The sequence below is a fragment of the Balaenoptera physalus genome (genome assembly GCF_965194825.1).
Source record: "Balaenoptera physalus genome assembly, chromosome: 13".
Lineage (NCBI taxonomy): Eukaryota > Metazoa > Chordata > Mammalia > Artiodactyla > Balaenopteridae > Balaenoptera > Balaenoptera physalus.
This window is the reverse complement of record NC_138892.1, coordinates 86,504,873-86,526,426: the sequence shown is the minus strand read 5'-3', so window position 1 is coordinate 86,526,426 and position 21,554 is coordinate 86,504,873. Positions and strand designations below refer to the sequence as shown.

Genomic DNA, 21,554 nt, shown 5'->3' with positions numbered 1-21,554 from the left:
TGTCTCACGTCTCCTAGTCTCTAATTCAGTCTTCTATGTCCATAAGGTTTATTTTAGACTTGTTGGATCCTCTGATCCAAGGCTCCACTTGAATGTGTGCATACTGGAGAGTTATAAGTATTGGGAGGGAGTAGTTTCCTCATTGTTAGAGGTCTTCAAACACAGTTTTAAGTGTTAAGGTAGATAATGGTTTTTTCTTTTCTTTTTTAACAGACGAGTACATTGAGGCAGAGAGGTTAAGCAAATTGCTAAAAGTCACACAGCTAGGAAGCAGCCAAGCTGGGATGTGAACTCAGATAGTCTAATCCCTGTGCTCTTCTTACTATCCCATTTTGCTCACTAGCTATCATCTGCATTATTAGGAACCTAAGCTAAGCCCCTAGAGATATATCATTACTTATTTCTTATTCATTTGTTTGTTCACTCAGTCATCCATTCATTCAGCAAGTATTTACTGAGCACCTACTACGTGCCAGCCACTGCTCTGAGTCCTGATGATATAGTAATGAATAAAAAAAAGTTGTTGGGCTTCCCTGGTGGTGCGGTGGTTGAGAGTCTGCCTGCCAATGCAGGGGACACGGGTTCGAGCCCTGGTCTGGGAAGATCCCACATGCTGCAGAGCGGCCGGGCCCGTGAGCCACAATTATTGAGCCTGCGTGTCTGGAGCCTCTGCTCCGCAACAAGAGAGGCCGCGATAATGGGAGGCCCGTGCACCGTGATGAAGAGTGGCCCCCACTTGCCGCAACTAGAGAAAGCCCTCGCACAGAAACGAACACCCAACACAGCCATAAAAAAAAAAAAAAAGCTGTTGCCCTAATGCAGATTATGTTATGTATGTATGAGGAAGACATACAATTAAAAAGTAAATATGCAATATAATGTCAGATTGCAATAAGTGTTTGGCGGAGTCCATAAGAAGGGTAAGAGGATTAAGAATGATGCAGACAGGAGAAGGGACTCCTTTTGAAAAGGTGACCAGAGAAAGACTCTCTGAGATGGCAACGTTTAAGCAGAAACCTGCAGGATGTGAAAGAATAAGTAGAGTGCTGCAGGCCAAGAGAAAAACAAATGAAAAGGCCCTCAGGTAGAAACAGGTTTGGGTATTGTGGGAAGAGCAAGGTCGGTGTGGCTGAAGCCAATGAATGAGGGAGGGGCAGGGGATGGCAGGTGTCAGAGTGTATAGGCCTGGACAAGAAGTTTGAATTTTATTCTATGTACTTTAGAAAGCCAGCGGAGGGCTCTGAGCAGAGAAGTGACATATTCCGAATCACATTTTAAAAATCATCACCTTGTTCTCTGAGGAATAATCAGTAAAGGGGCAAGTAAGGAAGCAGAAAGACTCGTTCAGTGGCACCTGCAGCAGTCTGAGAGTGGAAGGTTATTTGGACTAGAGTGGTAGAAGTTTTGGGAATAGTAGATTCGTATATGTTTCATTGGATAGTGTAGATGAAGTACTTTGGTGGAGTGTATGCTGTGTATAAGAGAGATAGAGGAATGAGGAGTCCTAACTTCCAGTTAAGGTTTAAAACTCCTTTCCAATTAACTGCTTAAGAAAAAAAAAAAAAAAGCAACATACGCATGTGCAGAAAATGGGGAATACATCTGCTGTACAATAAAGACTGTGGCTGGTCTTTATCTCTTCTTCCAGACAGGGCGGTTCTAATCTAATAGAAGTGTATTTGTCATTCATGAGCCCCTTGGGTCACACCTCAGTGTCTGTTGAGTGATGAGATGACTCACGATGGGGCTTGGTTACCAGAAACACCAGCCATGTGATTTAGAGGGCCGGGGCTTTGAGTCAGCCCAGCCTCCAGGGAGGGGAAGGGGGCTGGAGATTGAGTTCAATCATGTGACAAATGTCACAAAAAGTCAACCGTGCCTACCTACTGAAACCCCAACAAAAACTCTGGACACCACAGCTCAGTGAAGCTTCCTGGTTGGTGAACACATCTCTGTGCCAGGAGGAGGATGTACCCTGTTCCAGAGGGAGGGCACAGAAGCACTGTGTTTGAAACCCACCCAGATCTCATTTGGCCGTTTCCAATCTAAATCCTTTATAACAAAGCTGTAACTGTAAGTATAGTGCGTCTCTGAGTTTTGTGTGTCACTCTAGTGAACTATCAAACATGAAGGGCTCATGGGAAGCTCTGAATTTATGGCCAGAGTGGAGGTGGCCTGGGAACACCCAAAGTGCAGCTTGCATCTGAAGTCAGGGCAGTCTTCTAAGGGACAGTGGCCCATAACTTGGGGGGTCTGAGCTAACTCTGGGTGGTTACCACCAGAACTGCATTGCTATAACGACTGGTATCAGAATAGCATCCCAGGTCACCATGGCTGTACAAGACAGAACGGACCTGAGGAGAATGATTTATCCACAGTCAGGTCCTAACGAAAAGGGAGGCCTTTAGTCTCACCACCACTCTGTACTAAACAGTGAGCAAATTCATGTAACTATTACATGTTAACGCTGATTTACCAGGCTAAAAGCTCTTAACATGTTCCTTTAGGTTATTTGAATGAAAAGGTAGGATTTTCATTCAAATATCAATAGCTACACTAATAGTTTTAAATAAATCAATCTTTGTTATTACCACCAGTTAGCAAACATGAATTTCGCATATGAGTTCCGTAACCCATCTTCAGTTTTGGTCGGTCTACTCTCCTGGACCCCAGCTTTATTATCATCAGGAACCACGGAATCATTGTCCTCTGGATGGACGGCCCATTGTAATCATACATGGAATGAGGTGGTCACCAAAATTACCGCTTCCCTGCATGATTTGGGGGGGGAAAAAAGTATTCTTCTAGTCACCCAAACCTGAAAACTTAGTCTTCTTTTCCTTTCTCTTAAATCCATTGTCAGCTATAGTTTTCTTCTTTTATCTGTCAGGTAGAATCAGAGAGTGAAAAATCAGGTCTGGAAGGGCCTCAGAGATCAGTGATTTATTCACTTATTCAATAGATATTTGTTGAGAGCCTTTTTATTCCAGAAGCTGTTCTAGGTACTGGGAAAACAGTGAGCAGGGCAGTCAAGAGTCCAGTTCCCAGAGAGACAAAGACCAGAAAAAGTTAGCACGTTCACAAGGCAAATCATTTCAGATAGTGGTGAGGACTTTGTAAAAATATAACCGGGTGCGGGGCTTCCCTGGTGGCGCAGTGGTTGAGAATCTGCCTGCCAATGCAGGGGACACGGGTTCGAGCCCTGGTCTGGGAAGATCCCACATGCCGCGGAGCAACTAGGCCCGTGAGCCACAATTGCTGAGCCTGCACGTCTGGAGCCTGTGCTATGCAACAAGAGAGGCCGCGACAGTGCAAGGCCCGCGCACCGCGATGAAGAGTGGCCCCCACTTGCCGCAACTAGAGAAAGCCCTCGCACAGAAACGAAGACCCAACACAGACATAAATAAATAAATAAATAAATAAATAAATAAAATTTAAAATATATATATATATATATATATATAACCGGGTGCTCTTATCAAGGGCCTGGGGTCTTAGTGGGCTTGGCCAGGAATGAGGATCTTAGTTCCTGAAGACAAGCATTCCAGGTGAAGGGAACAGCAGGAGACAAGGTTGGCAGAATTGGAAAGCTCAGGGGAAAAGTCAGGGAGGCTGGGCACAGGGAGAGAGGCAGGTGTGGGGGGCAGGACCGGCCGGTTGCTGGGCGGCGGAACAGGACAACAGCCCGTCCTCACTCTTGGTCCAGTCTTCGTCCCACCACACCCTTCCTTTTTATTCCAGGTTCCTTCCATCACATTTTCCATCAGAGCGATGCTCACTGGTTTCCCTTCCTCCAGCCTTTGCCCTTTCATTACATCCTACTATGAACTATATGATACTCCATCAAAAAAAAACCCATTTAAAAAAGTCATATAATTCCTCTACTTAAAAATTGCCAACGTCTCTCATTTGTTTGCAAGATCATGCAGAAACTCCTTACCCTGAACAATGAATTACCGCTACCATTTAGCCCAACCTAATCCGGGGATGGGTCCACCTTGGCTTTGATAACATTACTCAAATCTGCTTCTTTCCTTTACACACAACATTCTCTCCCTAACTTGCAGGAGAGCTCCTCATCTGCACCTCATCAAACATTGCTACCTGGTGTTATCAACCAACCTTCAGGACCACACGTTATGCTCTCCTAATTAGGCCCAAGCTTCTTGATGGCTGGGAATTCACCTGTCCTTTATTTGTGCTCTCCTATATGATCTAACCCATTGCTACAAATATGGTAGGCACTAAACATAAAAATTGTTAAATAAATAATAATTTCTTGAGCCTTGAAATGCTATTCTGATCCCCAGACACTCATATATATTTTAAATTTTCATGTAACATTTACTCTGCGTCAGATACTGCATAACTATTAACTTGTTTAATCTTATAAAAATCCTAGCGGTAGGGATGATTACCCATTTTTCAGATGAAGAAACTGAGACCTAAGAAGGTTAAAGTACCTGCATAAGCCCCCAAGTCCGTGTCTAAACACCATGCCATGCTGTGTCTCTCTCACACACAGCCTCCTTCCAGTAACTCCCTTTGAACACTCCACACTCTTATTTCATCCTTGGGTACTTGGGCACAAATGAGTTAGACACTAGAGAACAAAGTGAGGGAGGCATGATCTTCTTAAGTAACAATACATCTTATCATCCTCCAGTAAAATGAGTTATCTTGCTATATATCTGTTGGCACTATGTCTTTGTCTGCTAAAATGATATTTCAAACTGGGTTTAGTGCTTCCAAATGGTACTAGGCGCTCATTCAGGAAACAGGTATTCTCCGAGGCCCTGCAGCACAGGTGCAGCTGAGACAGTGGAAATTTCCCAACCCCCCACCGGAACCACAGTTCAGTTTTCTCCCAGAGGTGAGGCTCCAAGTCTTAGAGGAAAATTCATGGTCTGGTCCTAACCAGTGCTGTCCTCTGGGGAATCCCAGCAGCATGGATGTGGTATCACGTGGACAGTAGACCATCTACCATTTAACAGCCAGACTCCAGCAAGGGTTGGGGGAGGGGTCAGTCCACACACAGTCCTCCCGGTGAATAAAACGGAAACAGTCAAATTCGGACCACTCCAAAATTCCTACCACAACTGCTTCCGGCTTGTAATAGAAAACAAACATTAACATACTCAAAATTTAGTATAAAGAAATATTTTAAATATTAGAGTTGTCAGAATTTTAGAACTAGGATGAAGAGACTTTGGAAGCCACTTAGATTCTCATTGTGAATGGGGAGTTGATGTGCTTGGCAGTCAAGTCTCTTCTCAAAGTCACAGGTAGAACCAGGGCCAAGGGCCTTTCTATCACAGCATGGTACCCAGCCGGCTAGAGAAAATTCCTGGGTAATTATCTCTGTCAATTATAAGTACCTCTGCAAATAAACCACCCCTGAATTTGGCTATTTTTGAATTTCAGATCCTGGTGAACTGGTGTTTTTTTTTTTTTTTTATGTCAGCTGTGTTTGAAATGCTAATCAATAATCTCACAGAATGACATAAACAATTTGAATGCTTTCTTAAGAGTTAATAATGACAGCAGGACACCAGTGCAGAAGGATATTCTTTCTAAAGTGAAATGTGTGCTTTGTATTGGAACTTTTTCAAATGTTGGGAAAAAATTAAAAAGGTGATTACATGACTGAAAAATGCTGGTAAGTTCTTCACGTGAAGAAGCCTAAAATGTAGCCTTTGGAAATGAAACAGACTTCATTTGTGGCTCCCTCCACAGAGACAAGATAAGGGCAAAGCTTGCGCCACCCCCCCCCGACCCCAGGGGGAACCTGAAGTAAGCTAGACAAAATCTGTTCTCCCAGCACTTTTGTTCTGACTCAGTGGCAGCTCCTGCGCTCCTTCCACAACAGCCCTACCCCGTGTCCTCTCTGGGGATGTCCCCGTGTCCACTCTCCTGCTGGCATCACACCATACCTCTTTGTGGCAAGATCTGTCCTAAAATCACTTGTCGACATCAAATGGTTTCAATGGTTCAAGCCATTCAAACGTTTAAGTGAGCTCCTGACTTTCAGTTTAACAAAGGAACAAATGCAAATGGACTTGAGTTTGAGTCAGGTCACAAGATAGGAAGGTCCCTCTGCCGGGCCTGTCCTGGTGGCAACATTCACTATGTAAAAACCGTGGTGACTTGTTTAGGATCTGCTTTCTGCTCTAAACAGGAAACTCCGTGATAGGCCACGTCTGTCCTGCTCTTCTCTGCCCACCTTTCCAGGGGCTAACGCAGTGCCTACGACAAGGTAGGTAGTATTTATTGAACAAATGAAGTTGACCATTGCCTGACCTCTAAGAGAAACATGATGCTGAATCAGAAAAGGGTTTGAACATTAAAAGGCTAAGAATGCTCTGAATCTGCAAAACAGTATTTAAATGTAGCCATATTATTTTAAGAGGCCAATATTTTAAGCAGAAGTGGAATGATCAAACATTTCTTGAGCAATGACCAGGAACCAGACACCACGTTAGGCCCAAGGATGGAGGTGGTTTTGTTGAATACATACAGGAATCCCGGCAAAGAGGGGTAGGATCCCCATTTACAGGTGAGGAAACAAGACTCAGAGCTGGGGTGACTTACCTTAGTTGCTATTATTTCAAAACACCTTGATCTTGAAACTCCCTTAAAAGTAACTGATTCCACAAACATGACATTACGTGACTCATCTTTGAAATACAAGTGCTAAATCATTTTTGTAAAATTCAGCAATTATTTTTCAGTAATTCCCTTAGATAAAACTAGTCCAAAATCCTATGGAAACTAGCTTGCCTGATAACCTTACCTAACACAAGAGTAGTGTTTCCGCTTAATTGCCATCTTGACTAATTACTCATGATGTGGCACAGGCTATGCTGGCCTATTAAAAACCATTAGACAGGGGTCTTCCCTGGTGGCGCAGTGGCAGAGAATCTGCCTGCCAATGCAGGGGACACGGGTTCGAGCCCTGGTCTGGGAGGATCCCACATGCCGCAGAGCGACTAGACCCGTGAGCCGCAATTACTGAGCCTGCGCGACTAGAGCCTGTGCTCCCAACAAGAGAGCCCGCGATAGTGAGAGGCCCACGCACCGTGATGAAGAATGGCCCCCACTTGCCACAACTAGAGAAAGCCCTCGCACAGAAACGAAGACCCAACACAGCCAAAAATAAATAAATAAATAAATAAAATTTTTTTTAAAAAACAAAAAAAAACAAAAACCATTAGACAGAAGCAGTGTGGCTTTACAGTATATAGTTCTCATTCCCACAACTTACATTTTGATGGCATCTGTTACTCTCTGGAAGAAAGCCAGAATTTCTGAGTAAAATGTATCAGTCCTAACAATGTGAACATTATTATTCCAGAGAGCCAACTGAGAATTGAACAAGATCTTACGGTAATGACTAGAACTTTGAAACAAGGATTTTCATTGGCACAGTGGGAAGAAATCTTTTTATCAAGGTTATGAGAATCAGAGATGTGAGCATCCCTTTATAAGCTTCAAATAAATGCCTTAAGATGGGTCACCATTTCAGAGAGACTTCGATAGACTGAACAAAGCCCAAATCACTCTGCTCTAAACATTTGGGTTTGCGGCATAATTCCACACTAAAGCTTACTAATCAGTGTTGGGTTACAAGATATCCACATATTGACCAAAACACTTCTAGGTTCGCTGGCTGATGAAAAGTTAAAATCGTCTTTTGGAGCCCTCCTATGAAAATTGTTTTTCTCCTTGCTGGTTCTACTTTTCGATGAGTAAAATCTGGGTGGTAGGACACATTATTATCATTAGTTGTTATTATCAGTATTAAATAAGTTACAGTTTCGTGTCCATCTGTCTAAGAGCATGTTTCTCTGATTTCCTCACTCTAGCGTTTCCCTTGGAGAGCTTCATTTAAATCTGTGATTTCGCCTATCAAGTATACTCCAGTGGTGTATAAATTTTATGATCATTTAACAAATTTGTATTCAGTATCTACTATATACCAGGCACTGCTCTGTGCTCTGGAAATCTCCCCCCTGTGGTAGTTGATCTTTTCTAACTCCTTGTGGGCATTGGAGACCCATCTATTCAGTTTCTTATTGGACATATGCACTTAGACGTGCAAATTGTTCCTGTGCACTTGGACACTGATATCGACACATCTCCTCAGCTGGCCCTTGAGGAACCCCTAGGAGTTGGGTTGGGCCCCACTGCTCAACCCAGCACCCCCAACTCTCCAAGGCCGGAGACTGAAACCTCTTTCCTCTTGCCTTCGGTGAGTCTTCTGCCTGAATCTTTTCATACCCATCACTTCCCCTCAATGCGCTGTGGCATTTCATACCAGCTCTCATCACTGGTGCTAGGAAATGAAATCTTTCTACCCGTTTTTTTCTTTTTTTCCTTGCTCCAGGAAGGCCCCCTTGAATATATTTCCTACACTGTTATGGAACATACTTTCTAAAATGCACATCTGACCTTGTCTCTTTGGTTTAATATCTCTGAAGGGCTTCCCTTAGCTTTCTGGGTAAAGACTTCTGAGCACACAAGGACCTTGTGATCAGGCTCCTAGTTACATTTCCTCCTGGACAGGCTCACTCTCTCCCTAGACAGGCTGACCTGCTCCCTCCACCTGCTCCATCCTCATTTACTGACTCACCCAAGCGTCCAGGCCTGACCCCGTGAAGCCTCCCTGCCCAGGCTGTCTGCTCTGCAGCAGCCTCCACAGCTGCACTGGGCCATCACCACCCTTTATTTGATTTCTCTGCTGTATTTCACCAATGTTTCCTGAAGGAAGTTACGGTATTTGCCTCAACCTTGAATCTCTAGGCAGCCCGGTGCCTGGAGCACAGTAAGCACTCAGCCTGTGAGCCTGTGTTTATTGGATGAACAAATCTAACTGATGGAAAAAGATTTATTGGTTTGCAGTTTTAAGGCATTCTGGATCATACCTCAACTATCGCAGCTTAAAAACTGAGGATTCTGGGGGCTTCCCTGGTGGTGCAGTGGTTGAGAATCTGCCTGCTAGTGCAGGGGGCGCGGGTTAGAGCCCTGGTCTGGGAGGATCCCGCGTGCCGTGGAGCGGCTGGGCCCGTGGGTCGCAACTACTGAGCCTGCGCGTCTGGAGCCTGTGCTCCGCAGCAAGAGAGGCCGCGATAGTGAGGGGCCCGCGCACTGCGATGAGGGGTGGCCCCTGCTCACCGCAACTAGAGAAAGCCCTCGCACAGAAACGAAGACCCAACACAGCCAAAAATAAATAAATAAATTTATTAAAAACAAAACAAACAAAACAAAAAAACAAACAACTAAGGATTCTAATTCCTTAAAATACGTGTTGGAGAAGCAGAAAGAGATTTCCTCCTTCCAAAGGATGTCTTTTGGTTGGGGTTTGGGGTTGTTTTCCCTACCTTTTCTCCAACACTGAACTTAACATATATTTGACCATAGTCGTTCTACTTGATTCTTCACTAGGAGATGGAATAGCTAAAGGTAAAATCATATACAAAGGTGCCAGAAAAATGTGTTTGGATCCTGGTTCAAGCCCTATTTACTGAGAACCTTGGATAAGTAATAAGCTTCTCTGAGCCTCAATTAACATAAAATGGGTATAATTAAATAGGCTAACATGCAAAGCTGCTAGCACATAGTATACACTGAATTAGTTTTCTTTCTTTTTCTCTGCTTACACTTTCCCTTAAAGATACACACTTCACCTGGAATGTATTCCTCTCCATCCTTTCTGACAAAATCCTCATTTTTTAAGGTCCAATTCTCCTCCTAATCTTCTCTGTGTAGTTATCCCTGGAGCCTTCAGGCAGAAAGGGCTGTCCTGTCACCTGGGTTCCAGTGCCTCAGTGTCTTATTTACTTTGTTCAACAGATCTATGCTGAGTGTCTACTCTGTGTTGGGCATTAATTTAGGGGCTGGGAATCAGCAGTGAACAAAATAGGCGTGTAAATGCCTGAGTCATAGTGGAGAGGAATAAACATGTCAATAAGTATAAAAATAATATTAGGTCAGATGAATGTAAGTGCTCTAATGGGTAATAGGAAAGGAAGTAACCAGAATGGGGGTGTCAGGGAGGGGGCCAGGCACGGAAGGAGCTGGGGGACAACCACTGCAAATGGAAGGCATCCACACGCCAAGGTACTGACCAGGGAAAAGTGTGGAATTTTCGAGAACAAGAAAAGGGCCAATGTGGTTGAACTGTCGTGGGCTAAGGAAGGTGGGATGGAATGGAATTGGTGAAGTAGGCTGCGGCCAGATGGCATAAGGGGGCCACGGGGAAGAGTCTGAGTTTTATTCCAAGTACCACTGAAGGGTTTTAATAAATCAGGGGTGTACTGGTATAATTTGTTTTAAGATTTCTCCAGCTACCGTGTGTCTGAACGTCTATTATCTCTCTCATGGGAGTTCTGATTGGCACTATAGTTTCTGGTGAATATAGCTGTCTTTTCTATCCCACTGTGGTTCCGTAAGGGCAGTGATGATGTTCTTTTCTTGTTTCCATCAGTGCCTCATGCATAGTCCTCCCAGTAAATGCTTGTCAAATTAAATGGAAACGTCCTGTTGCTTCTTTCTTGCCTGCAACTGTACTAATTGTCATTGTAACCCTTCTAATCTTTGCAGGAAGCTTGCAGTTGCCAGCTAGATCTGAACGAGGACAGTTTTCATATTTGTATTCCTCTCAGGCCTTCCTGCCATTGTAGGCTTCTCCGCTGACTTCCTGTCTCCCAGCCAGGTTACTCCCAGCCCCGGCCTGCAGGGCGCGTTTGTGGTCCCTCTTCTGTAGAGCACGAGGTTTGTGCTGGGCACCCGCCCTCACAGGAAGCACTGCTGCTAGCTTTACACGACTAACAGCATCATCGTAGGACAACAGCACACGCGCCGGCCACTTGCACGTGTCCCGCACGTCACCGACACAGCGTCCCCTTCTGCTGGCTGTGTCTTCCCTAAGCCTCAGTTTCCTCATGTGTAGAATGGGGATAATCACATCAGACTGCCTCCCGGGGTTGATACAAGGCCTTTAAAGAGATCATGCATGTCAAACTGCATAGCATCCAGCAAACAGCACTCATCGAATGTCAATTTATATTAGTCGTAGTACTGTTGTTTTTTTTTTTAAAGATTTTTTTGATGTGGACCATTTTTTTAAAGTCTTTATTGAATTTGTTACAATATTGTTTCTGTTTTATGTTTTGTTTTTTTGGCCTAGAGGCCATGTGGGATCTTAGCTCCCTGACCAGGGATCAAACCTGCATCCCCTGCATTGGAAGGCGAAGTCTTAACCACTGGACCGCCAGGGAAGTCCCATCAGTCATAGTACTGTCAGTATGCATGATTTGATTTAATCCTGGTAGCAACTCTGCAAGGAAAGTCTTGTTATATACAGGGTCAATATTCAGCTGGTTTGCATAGATACGGCTATACTAGTTGCTAAAACTGTTGCAGTATTTCCCAGTTGCCAAATTACCTGCTGTCCCAAGACCTCCAAATCCCGCTCCCCGCCCCCATGACCCTGCAGCCTTCTCTGCCCAGGTTCTTTCCCTGGGATCCCTACCTCCCCCTTCTCCCCATGATCTGGCAGCTAATGGGGCAGGGTCTGGCACAGCAGGAGGCCTCCAGGTTCCAGACAATTCATCTTATTCTATTCTGAGTGCTGACTGGCTGATTACACTTTCTTCATTGATGGGTAATGTGAAGTACAGAGGGAATAAGTCATTGATCTTGTAAATGGGAATCCTACCTAGGAAGTCAAACTTCAGAATATGATGCCCAGGTTCCTTCCTTGACACTGAGCTTCTCCTTAGACACTGATTAGAAAAACTAACAAGAGCCACTTTAGCATCTTGAACTTTGAGGACTATTACCTGCACACCAGCAGATTCGGTTTCTGATCAATTCAGGAAGCAGTCAGTGACCTCTGAGAGTCCACGCCTCAAGTGCCTGCCCTCGACCTTATTCCCCATCCCACCTCCATCCGAATCTCATTTAAAACAATTTGGCCCAAATCCTTCCACCCTCACTTCCGGCGCTGAGGACAGTCTTTGAGATGAAGACTCTGTGTACAGCCACACTGTTAAATATTCACCATTTCTATCTCTATTTTCAAAATAAGAAGAGAATTAGAAAGACGTTAACGTGCACAAATATGTGGTATCTCTTGGATTATAGTACGAATACTAAATAGGAAATTAGGATGATGTAGAGGATAGGTCCCACAACAAAAATGAAATCCAGAGATGGGAACTGAAAAAGATCCCTCTTAAATTGAAGACACATGTCTGGATTTAAAATGTGGACAGTAGAGGTGGCGTCTCCTTGAATGTAGACATTTCCTTCTTAATTGTGCATTCTGAAGCTACAACCTCCCACCCCCAGCTTGCCTTGAAATGTAAGCATTTTAAAAGTGTCTTATTATGTTCTAACGTCTTTTTTAATTTTTAATTTTATTTATTTATTTATTTATGGCTGTGTTGGGTCTTCGTTTCTGTGCAAGGGCTTTCTCTAGTTGCGGCAAGTGGGGGCCACTCTTCATTGCAGTGCGCGGGACTCTATCGCGGCCTCTCTTGTTGCAGAGCACAGGCTCCAGACACGCAGGTTCAGTAATTGTGGTTCACAGGCCTAGTTGCTCCGCAGCATGTGGGATCTTCCCAGACCAGGGCTCGAACCCGTGTCCCCTGCATTGGCAGGCAGATTCTCAACCACTGCGCCACCAGGGAAGCCCCTGTTCTAACGTCTTTAAAATAGGTTTTAAAGATTGAGCAGTTACATAATTGGCTTAATTAGATCAATTAGCAATTGATCTAATTACACAATTAGCGTAAATTGGAAATAATAGGATCAGAACATATAATTTCATAATTATGACACATGACAATAATACAGAAATTAAGTTGGCAAACGGTGCTAATGCAGGAGGGGTACATATAAATCTTAGATGTCTTTCATGAGCCCAAATATATCCCCCTTCCAACAGTTACGCCTCAAAAATACGGTTTAACTAAACAAGATTGATTTTGAGTTCCAGACACAGAAAACAACATCTGGAAAATTCTTAGCTCTTTTCCTTCCTTCTGGGTGACTACATTTCTTTTCTATCTCATTAAAAGGACAATCCCTCTCTTTCTGAGGCCTTAATAGATTATGCAAGGAAGAACTCATTCTGAAGGGTGAATTATACTGAACAACCCACCAATGTGCATGCCTGCCTCTCTGCTAGGACAGCAGCTTCAGGGGCACTCCTGAGGATTTGTGCATGTATGGGATGGGTCGGGCTTCAGAAATACTGAGAGAGACGACAGAGGGATTAAATTGCCTGTCTCTCAAATCAGCCATCCGATTTTTAATATTGCATTCATTATACTTGGTTCAGGTGGCATAACGTTCCTGCTGCGTCTTTATCTTCCGATTTTAAAAGAGGGGAAAGATGACATTTGCCTAATGAGAAGTTCATGTTCTCAACTCCTGCAGCTATTTTGGTGTATCTTTCCGTAAATTATGTCCAACTACCAGAGGGCTAAGAATAAACCGTTCATTTGTTAATTCACTCATTATTTTATTTACTCATTCAATAAAGGTTTTGAGCTTCCTGAGGGAAGAGATTACTTCTTATTTATCCTTACGTATCAAACCCACAGCACAGCTGCTAGCATATAAGAGGCACTCAGTGTCTATCGAATTGCTTTTAATATATATTATAGCTATCATCTGCCCTGGTCTTACACAGAACAAAAGCTACTCTATTCCTGGTTGTGGCCTTCAAGAAACTTACAATTATTTTTTGTGTCACGACAATTATTATGTTAACAAAAACATGAGTTAATTGGTACAACATTATGGAGAACAGTATGGAGGTTCCTTAAAAAACTAAAAAATAGAACTACCATATGATCTAGCAATCCCACTCCTGGGCATATATCCAGAGAAAACTATAATTTGAAAAGATACATGCACCCCCATGTTCATAGCAGCACTATTTACAATAGCCAGAACACGGAAGCAACCTAAATGCCCACCGACAGATGAATGGATAAAGATGTGGTATGTGTGTGTGTGTGTGTGTGTGTGTGTGTGTGTGTGTATGTACACACACACACACAATGGAATATTATTCAGTCATAAAAAGAATGAAATAATGCCATTTGCAGCAACATGGATGGACCTAGAGATTATCATACTAAGTGAAGTAAGTCAGACAAAGACAAATATCATATGATATCACTTATATGTGGAATCTAAAAAAATGATACAAATGAACTTACAAAACAGAAACAGACTCACAGACTTAGAAAACAAACTTATGCTTACCAGGGCGGAAGGGGAGGGGAGGGATAAATTAGGAGATTGGGATTGACACAAACACACTACTATATATAAAATAGATAACTAATAAGGACCTACTGTATAGCACAGGGAACTCTACTCAATACTCTATAATGGCCTATATGGGAAAAGAATCTAAAAAAGAGTGAATATATGTATATGTATAACTGATTCACTTTGCTGTACAGCAGAAACTAACACAACATTGTAAATCAACTATGCTCTAATAAAAATTAAAAAAAAAAAAAACCCAAAAAACAAAAAACATGAGTTAAATTGTCCCAGCTGACATCACTATGATGTCCACAAAGAATTTTTAGTCAAGAGTCAAATAAGTAGAAGAGCTTAAAAGTGCCATGTGCTAAAATGAGAAACTGGTCCCCACAAAGCCATGGTCATGGGGCATGGTCAGCCAGGGTCTGGGTCGCAGCCCAGTACACCAGAACACGTGGGCAGTTCTCTGAACACGCATGGTACCTGTCCTTCCAGGTACCTCTGGTTTCGATCCCACTGTTTGTCAAATTAAGTACTAAATATTCCCAAAGGTCCTTAACATACGTCAGCAAACGAACAACTGAAAATGTCTCCAAAATGTTAGAGAAACCTCTAAAAGCCTTGGGCATTTTTTCTAATGATCTCTATTTTGTTTGTTCCTCTTCAATATCATCCTATGAGTAATGGGAGAGGCAAAAGGCTTAGTGATGCTCACAGGCCATTACTAGCACAGGCTGCAGGACTTATCCTCTTAGGCCCGTTCCTCCTAGTTTATTGGATTCTCTTTCATTACTTTTACTTTTCTGCATGATCCTTTCTTTTCTGTCTCTTACTTTCTGTCCCCAGTAAACACTAGCTCAAAATATCAATTCTCTTATCAAAAATGAGAGTTTGTTTGCCAGAAGAAAATACATTCCCAAAATACCTTGATCTATTCACATCTCCCCTAACAATATCCCAGAAGAGGTTTTGTGTTAATTCAAAGACTCAGACAGTGGATAGTCCAACAGCTTGGTGTAGGGTTTGAAGGCAGGGGTGAGGAAGTTTTAAGCTTCTGTTAATATTTCAGAGTCTTGATCCTGTCACTAGAGGGATGTAGAGGCACAAATGTATTTCCTGAGATTCTAACCCCTAGAAGCAATATATTAATTTATTTATAATGTATGTTTTAATGCACATTAGTATAAATATTCCTTATGGGACCTGGTAGTAAAGAATAAAGTTGAAGTATTGGAGGCGAAAAAATATACAGAGGGAGAAACATCCACAAACTTGTTATATTCTTGTTTTTCTCATTTCACCAGAAGACAGGAAACATTTTCTAAGGGCCTCTAGGTACAAACCAGGCTTAAAGTGTGTAGAATTCAGATGAGTTGTTTTGTGAACAAATATGAGGACCTTCCTTATTTTATTTTGCATAAATCCTTGAGGGTAAAAGCTACATCAATTATGAAGAATTAAAAACTTCTTCTAAAGCTCTATTGATAAACAAGCACTTAAATCAACTTGGTAAATGCACCTATTTTTAAGGACCAAAATTTAAAGTGGTAGGAAAATGGAAGTTTTCCTACCAAACTGTTAAGAGTAGTTACCTTTGACCTGGAGGGAGAGAAAATGTAGTCTCTGAATTGAGCTGCAGACATGCTTCAACTTGCCATGTGCTCTAAAATCTTCTCTCTCTAGGAGGATCAAGATTAGGAGGCCATAATCTCCAAGGAGCTTGGAGTAACAGATTTTCCAAATTGGGTTCATCAACTACAGATTTTTAGAAGTTTTCCAAAAAGGCTATTTCAGTAAATGAACACTCTTACCGGCAAGTGACTTTTTGTTTCCATCCTTCCAAAGCTTAATATCACTCCTCCTTCTCCTGCCCATTAAAATCCAGGACCAGTGCCTGTTCTCTTGGGTGTGCACTGCTTGGATGAGAATGAGACAGTTCATGTTGGAATAAGCTTGTGGGCTCTCCTCCCTCCTGTCCTGGTTCTGGAGAGAGTTCTGACAGGAGAGGATGGATAGACACACGGATCAGTATGTCTTAAAAATTCAAGCACAAGAGCCCGGCAAAATGCGGGTCTTAATGTGAAAGCTAAAGATGGGTCAACATTTTCGCAGCAGTCTTCTCTCACAGTGAAAGTCACCTGGTGATTTTCTTATCACAAAATCCAAAGGCTTGGGCCTGTCTCCTCTGTGCAGCAATTGATGCTGTGAACTCTGACACGGAAATTCTCATCTCTTGGCTTCTAACACACTCCATTGCCTGGTTCTTCTTCTACCCTTTGCAGTGTCTTCTTTTCTACTTATTTTACTTGTCTTTCTCTTTTTTCCTAAATGGGAGATTCCCCCAGGTTCTGTCTCTGGCTTTCTCTTCTCCTCTCTCTGCATTTCTCCCTTCTCCCACCTCTTGCTAACCTGACAGCTTCAACTGTCATTCCATGTGGATGATCCCACTGAAAACTGTCAATTACTGAGTATCTATCATGAGCTGGACACTTTTTAAAAAAAATATTTATTTATTTTATTTTCTTTATTTTTTTGGCTGCGTCGGGTCTTAGTTGCAGCATACGGGATCTTAGCTGAGGCACACGGGATCTTTGTTGAGGCATGCGGGATCTTTCGTTGCGGCACGCAGGCTCTCTCGTTGAGGCGCACGAGCTCAGTAGTTGTGGTGCGCGGGCTTAGATGTCCCATGGCATGTGGGATCTTAGCTCCCCGACCAGGGATCGAACCCTCGTCCCCTGCATTGGAAGGTGGATTCTTTACCCCTGGACCACCAGGGAAGTCCCGAGCTGGACACTTTTTACATGTCATCTCACTGATCTCACACCAACTTTCTGCCTTTTAGGTGAGGAGGCAGAGTCTCAGGGAGGTTTGAAGACTCACCCAAGACATGAAGACCACACAGCAGATACATGCTAGAGCCAGTGTTGGAGTTCAGATCTTTCTGGCTGTAAGGCCCATGCTGTTGTCACTACACCGGCCCTCCCATGACTCGGTCTCTGGTCTCATTTCAAAATCCACAAGTCTTCTTCTCTGACTGGTTTCTCCTCCTAACAGAGACTTTCTGAAACCGTTCACCACCCTTCTCCCAATGACCCGGCTCACGGTGTCGGGAGCCTCTGTCTCATCTCGCAGTCCTTCCCTTCCCCTGCTCCTCCACACCCACCTCCTAACCTCACCAAGTGCCAAGTACCACCTCTGACTTCATCTTTCCCTTCTCCGAACCAGCCGACACACCACTTCCTGAGCACTGTTCCCCAGGCCACATTCTTCCCTTAGGTACAATCTTCGGTGGCTTCCCACTGCTGAGAGAAAATAATGTCCAAATACCTACACTTCTTGCTCAAAAGTCCAATCTACTTTTTGGGTCATATCTCTCAGAACTTCCTGACAAGTAAACTGTGTACCAGTGAAACTGGGCAACTAACTATCCCCTGAGTGTCTGAATGTCCCATTTCTATGCTTTTGTTCAGGCTGCTTCCTTCTTACAGGAACTCACTCTTAATCCAGCATACACTCCCCATCTGCACAAACTCTACCCTGTCTCATGTAATGCACATGCAGACACACACACACACACACACACACACCCCAATTCCCTTCCACCACCTTCCAGTTGGATGTCACTTTACATCTTTAAGCCTTCCCAGACTTCCATCTGTTCCACTCCTGGGGAACTTAGCTTGTTCTACTTTGGGTTTATCGCCCCCCTCCTCTTCTTAGTAAGCTCTAAATCCCTTGGCACAGAAGGGACATTTCAGACTCTTCAGCGTATTCCCTGCAATCTTTTATTCCAGGGGACATAATGGATGTCTGCCAAATACATATTAATTCAATTTAGTCAAACTTTGGTAAAATCTAGCAGTGTGAAGTCACATTTTAAATGCAATGTTGTACATGATTCTCCCCTAGCAAGAAGAAACAAAATGTTTCACACAGTCTCCGAGCATCTTGAGATCAAAACTGTATAAATGATGACTGTGAGTGCATAGCCTCAAGATGATTACCTTTTTTCCTAATGTAGAAGGGAGAGAGGGCAGAAAAGGATTTGTGGAGAAAAAGAAACAATGTTAGGTTCTGCCCACTGTCATATGAAGAATGGAGAGAAAATAACTTATGGTAGAATGCACGTCAATAAGATAGGATGGAAAATGCTGAATTATAAAAATTCAATTTACATGTACCTCTCCTGTGACACATAAATATTGTCAGGTAAGGTAAACTACTGCAATATTAACCTGTACTCAGTGAGATGTTAGCCTCTGAAAATGTTCTTTGGTTTTTCCCTATATTGTAGTTTATGTCTTCCTAAGTGGGTGATAAGTTCGTAGAGGGGAAGACGTAAGACCCACTGTTACCTGGCTCTTCTGACACTTTGGTGTTTACTAAATGTTATCCTTGGGACTGAGCATCAAAGAGGGTCACCACTCTTCTAAGGTCTCATTCTCAAATAGTTATTAACACAATTTTGGAGGACGATTTTTGAGAAAATATCCAATATATGGCTATGTTTATACACAAGAATTTATATCAGATTCAATGATACTCACTCTCTAATTGTGTATCATGGATACAAGAAAGTTGTAACTTTGACTTCTCTTTCAGCCTGTTAGTTTTAATCTTCTATGAAGCAGAAGAAAGTTCAAATCATGGACAACCACGCCCTCTGTGAAATGCTACTGATCTTAAGGAGGAGTTACAAGCAACTGGATGCAGGATCAGGGCAAATCCATCACCAACACCAGTCAATCTATCCAAAATGTGTGCTGACAAAAAGCCAGTGCTCTCCCATTGGGAATGAACATTATCCTCTCCCCAAACACAATTTAATTGCTTAAATACTTAATTTCTGAAATTCAAGGAATTTCCTAAAGTATGAATCTCCTTTTGCCAATGGCAAAGTTCCAGGTTTGGGGAATTGAGACATTAGTGATGACAGGAGGCATGAGGTCAGAGGATGACAGACAGGACTGAATTCACTGCACAGAGAATTCTCCAGGAAATACCATCTGCACACCTGAGGCTTAGATTTGGTTTGTATAACCAAGAAGTCCGCTAGGAACCAATGATTTAGCCAGGATAGGGGTTCTTCAATGACTGCCAGTCCTATTGAAAAGTTAACAAAATGATTGCTAGAAACTTTATGTTCTGGGAGAAAGGTAGGGTAGGGAAGGTGAAAGCAGACAAAATGCAACATAGCCACAGATGCAAACCCTCTTCTCACTCACCACAATCATTTGAGCCACGTAACTTTCAGGTCCGGTGTATTCAGTTGGGTCTTTCACCTTCACCAGGACTAGGAAGTACAAATAATGCCACATATTGTGTTCTGACTTGATGTGCTCCTCAAAAGAAACCGTTTTATTATCAAACTTGTCCCTCTCGAGTCCTGCAAATCACAGGAGACACAATGTGTGTAATTTAATCAGCACTCACTTCTTGGCATAAAAACAAAACATAATAATTATTGTGAAAAAATGCTTTCTGAAAGAGCATGACAATTTAAAATGTTATGATTAAAAACAACGTAGTATATAAGACCTCCAGAAAAAAAGTCAGTTTTTAATTTCTTTCCTGTGGATCCTTAGAAATGCACAGTCCTATTATAGATGTAAAATTTGCAGACAATTTTAAATATAGCTGTATCAAACTTGTCAAATTAAACTGGACCGCAAGTCTAAGAAAAAGAAGTCAAAATGATTGTGCAAGAAAAAGCACGCTTGCTAATCAGGGCAGAAAGAAAATGTCATTTTAACCAGAAACTTGGGTAAAAAGGGAAAAGGCAGCTAACAGTCATCTCTTCAAAACCACTTGTAATCAGTGAAGGGCAAACGAATGTCCACAGAGATCTGGGCTCCGAGAGCAATAAGGACTCACAGGCTCATTCCACCCCTCAGACTACTGTGTTCCAGGCATTTTGGGGAGGGGAAGGTCTGCTCAATTTCCAGGGCATATTTTTAGCCTCTGGAAGGACACTGAGGAGTAATCTTACTGGGTAGTAAGATTCTTTTCTCTCAAAGGTTGAAGGGTAGATGAAAGGAAATGAATGGAGATGAAGAAAAACATCTATGGAAAAATGGATTATACTGCCAAGTAAAATGGGATGTCGGGATTCAGTCTGGTTTTGCAGTTCAGATACTGGAGGAGAAATCTGGAAATTGAATTCCAAACCTGGCTACTCTTTTCCTAAACATATTTTTTTTTTTTAAAAAAAAGGTTATTTGGCCATTTAGGCATGAAGAAGACCCTTTAAACAATAAGATGCAAAGTACAATAAGTAAAAAAACCTGTCCCCAATGAAGGCGTGGCCCTTTAAATTATATTATTGGATTTTTTTTACGGGAAATACCATAAAATTTGGCTGGCTGATGGCTATGCCTCATCTTACTTGACCTATCAACAGCTCAGCATGCTTCAAATAAAATCCAATCCTCTCCCCCAAAGCTGCTCCACCCATGTTCTCTTTTCATTCCATGACAACTCCGTTCTTCCAGTTTTCAAGCCAAAAGTCTAGGAGTCACCCTCGAATCCTCTCTCTCTCTCTCACACATGCCACATCCAATTCATGTTGAAATTCTTTTGGCTCTACCTTCAACATATACCCAGAATCTGATTGCTTCTCACCACCTCCATGGTTACCACTCTGGTCTGAGCCATTATCATGTCTCATCTGGATTACCCAAACAATCTCCAGACCCCTTGTTTCCACCTTTATTCTCTGTGGCCTATTCTCAACACAGCAGCCAGAGTGATCCTTTAAAAACCCGAGTAGGATGGTGTCCCTCCTCTGTGCCAAACCCTGCAGTGGCTCCTCACCTCCTCAGAATAAAGGTCAACGTTCTTACAATGCCCTACAAGTAGGGTTGCCGGGGAAAATACAGGATGCCCAGTTAAGTTCAAAGTTTGGAAAAACACTGAAGAACTGTTGAGTTTAACTACATCCCATGCAATATCTTTTTGCTAAGCCCTAAGTGATGTGGCCCTCCAGCCTCTCTAACTTTGTCTCCCGCTCTCTTCTCCCTTGCTAACTCTCATCCAGCCACAATGGCTTCCCTGCTGTTCCTCGCACCCAGACCCCTGCCTCAGGGCCTTTGAACTGGCTGTTTCCTCTGCCCACAACCCTCTTCTCTCTGGTATCTCTTTGACTAACTCACTTACCTTCCAGTTTTTCTCAAATCTCACCTTCTCAATGTGGCTTAACTTGATCACTTTATTTAATCCTATAGCCTGTCTCTTCCGTTTTGCCGATACTTTTGATCACTCTT

General features: G+C 42.8%; 1 protein-coding gene across 3 annotated transcripts in view; it reads right to left on the bottom strand.

Moving 5' to 3' along the window:
- The window catches only part of ITPR2 (inositol 1,4,5-trisphosphate receptor type 2), a 524,966-nt gene that overhangs the window by 37,026 nt on the left and 466,386 nt on the right, over positions 1–21,554 (bottom strand). For 2 of the 3 annotated variants that reach the window (XM_082419571.1, XM_082419573.1), the window contains one exon: positions 19,518–19,678. In XM_082419571.1, coding sequence (XP_082275697.1) covers positions 19,518–19,678 — 161 coding nt within the window. Of the gene's footprint in view, positions 1–4,616; positions 15,972–16,103; positions 16,288–19,517; positions 19,679–21,554 lie in introns of those variants that run through there. The other variant, XM_082419572.1, reaches the window with a different exon arrangement.